This window comes from Gavialis gangeticus, unplaced genomic scaffold, assembly GCF_001723915.1.
Source record: "Gavialis gangeticus isolate Ggan-Ray unplaced genomic scaffold, GavGan_comp1, whole genome shotgun sequence".
Lineage (NCBI taxonomy): Eukaryota > Metazoa > Chordata > Crocodylia > Gavialidae > Gavialis > Gavialis gangeticus.
Genome location: NW_017729033.1, coordinates 94699982 through 94703833, shown reverse-complemented (window position 1 = coordinate 94703833; position 3852 = coordinate 94699982). Strand labels below are relative to the sequence as shown.

General features: G+C 41.7%; 1 protein-coding gene across 1 annotated transcript in view; it reads left to right on the top strand.

Moving 5' to 3' along the window:
• GRID2 (glutamate ionotropic receptor delta type subunit 2) overlaps window positions 1-3852 on the top strand; it is a 1321020-nt gene that overhangs the window by 741845 nt on the left and 575323 nt on the right. The window contains exon 5 of the mRNA XM_019526356.1: window positions 2716-2889. Within this exon, the coding sequence (XP_019381901.1) occupies window positions 2716-2889 (174 nt within the window). The remainder of the gene's footprint in view (window positions 1-2715; window positions 2890-3852) is intronic.

Sequence of the window (3852 nt, the reverse complement as noted above, 5' to 3'; positions counted from 1 at the left end):
GGAGCCACAGATAGAGCCCCCTGGCATGTGGGCAGTAATGGGCAGTCTCCCGCATTATACCATCAGTTTCTGGAAATAACCAAGTTGTGGCAGGATAGATTGGGCAGACTTCCCCATAGAGCTAGGTGGATGGGCTGGCAGAAGATTCGGCCCTGAGAACTGCCCCCTGTCACCCACTGCCAGGGAAAACGCAGCTTTTAAAAAAAAAAAAGGTTGGGGGATGGGAAAAACAAACAAGAACAAATATAAATTGAAAGAAATGGATTGGATAGGGACAAATAGAGGTATTCTAGTTAGTAAGCTATATCCAATCCTTTCCAAGAGTAGAAAGTAGCAGGAGACTGACTAGGCAAGAAGCCATGCAAGTCCAGTACCTTTCAGATGCTGTTGCTCAGGTAGAAACAGATCACAAAAGGCACAGAAAGGCTTCAGAGAGAGGCTTATATGCTGTTTCTACATCCCTCCCCCAGAGCACTGTGGTTGGAAGGGGACACAGGGAAAGATCACAGTCACTGGCCAGGTACAGATGTCAGTCTTCACCCCCCCCACTCCCCCTCCCTCTTCTCAGTTTCTGTTCCCCTGAAAGACTGCCTTCTGAATCTTTTCTGAATCTATTCGGAGGCTCCAAATTGATTCAGAGTTTTTTCTTGTTTTCCTGACTTGATTCAGATTCAATGATTCGTCCTCTGAATTGGGCCAAATCTTTTCCGAATTGAATTGGAGACTGAAGGGTTGCACACCTCTAATGTGACACCAGTTTAAGCTCCCTTTAGGCATCTTAAAGTTACGCCACTCTAGGGTATGTTTATCTGTGATCCATGTTCCCCAGCTTGCGTTATACTAATGTGTGACATTTTAGGCTACACCAGAGGTTTTCAACCTTTTTTAATAAGTGTACACCCAGCAGCCAGAAACAGAGCGGGGGGAGGCCAGGTGGCGCACAACAAGATGCAGAGAGGTCGGGGGGGCACATGGCTGCATCATGGGGTGGATGGCAGTGGGAGCTGCCACATTCAAGCTTCCCCCCCCCAACACACACACATCTGGCCAAATGGGCAGCACCTACGTAGACCACAGAGAACCATCACTGCCCTTGCCCCCCCTCACCCAGCCCTGTTCCTGGGAGGCAGAGGCAGTGGTGTGGGGTGGTGGGTGGCCTTCCCTAGGGCTTTCCCAACTACCCCCAGGTGTACACATACCCATGGTTAACAATCCGTGGGCTACGCATTAGTGTAACACCCTACCTATCCCTGCCTCCCCTACCAGCTCAGATTCTTCTCCTGAGAGTAGCATCCATATATGCACCCAGGACAGCAGCACTTGGGGCTAGGGCAGTAGGCTCAGGGTGTCAGCCCTGGGCTCTGAGTGGTGGAGGGGCTGGCTGAGGGATGAGTGAGCAGAACTTGTGGAGCTGTGTGACTAGGTGCCAGGCAGGAGTCTGACCCTGCCTGGTCACTATCTACACGTGTGTTTCAAGGCAGTGAATGATGCTGCTGTAAGATAGTACTGTCTCCAACAGTACTAATGGCAGGTTTAATTAATTTACTGTACCGTAATACAGACAAATGCACAGATGTCAACTCCACAGTAAAGCACATGTGTAGATGCACCCTCTATGTGTCACCCTTTTTTTGTTGTTTCCTATTGCTCCTGTAACATTTTCCTTACATGTACACACAGGATTTTCCTCCCTGAAATGAAAAAAAATGCAAACTTATTTATTTAGTTTTCTCTAAATTGTTTGTCCCTAGCTCAATATTGGGTGCCTATACACATGCAGCAAGGCTGCTTTGACACTGTAATTACAGCATGTCAGAGCAGACTTGATTAATCAAATCTGCTGGAGTGTGGTAATTACCATGCTCCAGCCGACTCCAGTGTCATATGTATCAGTATCCCATGCTGGAAAATAGTGGCAGGGGCATTTTAACTAAAGTTCATTTGACAAGCTTTAGTTAAAGCACCCCCGCTGCAATTTTTCAGCGCAGGGATTCTGATACACATGACACTCTGGGCACGCTTTAATTAGAGTGGCTCTCGGAGCCACTCTAAATTACAGCACACCCTTCCCAACCCCACTTCTGGAGCACATCTGTAAATGCCTATTGTATACAAATTGCAGTCTTTGTAGATACCCATGGAGTAAAAGGTTGTTTTAAAATTAGATCTCTTTAAAAAAACATAAACACATACACTCTTTGAATACTTCAATGTATTTGTCTTAGCCATTTTGGTAAATTATGTTAGCTAACTCTTAAATTGTTTATACTTTTACATATTCTGTTTCCAAGAAATGAACACTTAAGATCAGAATAATTGTTTGCACCTCCACAGCTCCTAATGTAATGCCACACTAACTAATAGTTCATGCTTTGACTTCCTACTGATATAAATATTATCTGCTAATGATGCTGTGAAACACTTTAAAGCAAAAGATCAAAGGTAAAATTTTAAAAAAAAGGTCTGATCCCAGTTACAGATCTCTTTATGGTTTGGTATAGCATACTTAAGCACTTGTGAAATGAACTTGGATATGGTAGGTCTACCATTTTAATGAATGTGCATGTGTTCTTAGTTGGGGACTTCACAGCTCTGAATAAATGTGGCAGAGTGATAACACATCTTTTGGCAATTTCAGTTTATTTTTCATTTATAATATGGTAGTGACATTTCTGTATTTTAACTTTTCTACATATTCTCTGCCTTATCTTATAGGAAATAAATGATGTGGATGTGCAGGAGTTAGTGAGAAGGTCAATTGGAAGGTTAACAATTATTCGACAGACGTTTCCAGTTCCACAAAACATAAGTCAGCGCTGTTTCCGTGGCAACCACCGAATATCTTCATCACTATGTGATCCTAAGGACCCTTTCTCCCAGAGCATGGAGGTATTTTATATGCCACTTTGTAATCTTTATAGACAACTTTGGGGGGGAAATGGAATTTAGTATCATTTGTAATTGTCTTTCATTATTAACTCCATGTATGAGCGGTATCCTAATGGTTCAGGCAAGGGACAGTGAAATGATTTGACTGTTTTTTGTTCAGCAATGATGACTAGAACTATCTAGCCTAAGCCATAGCAAACATAGGGCAAAGGGGAAGAAGCAGCTTAGAATCTAGAAGGAAATGTAGTGAGTTGACATCCTATTGAGTGTTATAGTTCATCATTTCTCCATGCATTTGGATTCTTAGACTACGTTTATCAAGCCACAGAAGTATTGACAATAATAAAGCCATCATGGTGACAACCTATCTGAATAATCAGAGGCAAGTGTTTTCAAACTTGGGTATCACAAGCTAAACACCTACGCCCATACGCATACGTTTAAGTGGCTATATCTCCTATCTGCCAACTTATTGCCCTTTCTCCAAAGTATGTGTATGAGTTTTTAAACTTATATACATACGGACCGAAAGGCAAAAGAAATCAAAATATTTTTTAAACTTAGTATTGCCTTCTGATATATTAGGTACTGGATTGGAAATATTCAAATAAAATGTCCAATTTCTCTTTTTGGTTTATGGTTTCTTATTTTCATTTTCATTCTTTTCTTTCCTGTGCCAATTTTGGGAGAATAGCGTAGAGGCACAATGGGTCACATCAAAATATTAAACGTTCGGAAGAAACAAGATTTTAACTGGGTTTTTTTTTCAAATATTATTTCTCTCAAAAATGAAACAGAATAATACCTTCAAAGGGAAATGAAAAAAAAAAAAAAGCAAAACCAAAAAAGGCCTATATTATCAAGTATTGTTTTGTGTTATATGAAGGCAGGCTAGATATGACACACCTTTTTTAAACTAAATTATACACACACAAGCAAACTGCCTGTCAAGGAAGCCGGGGG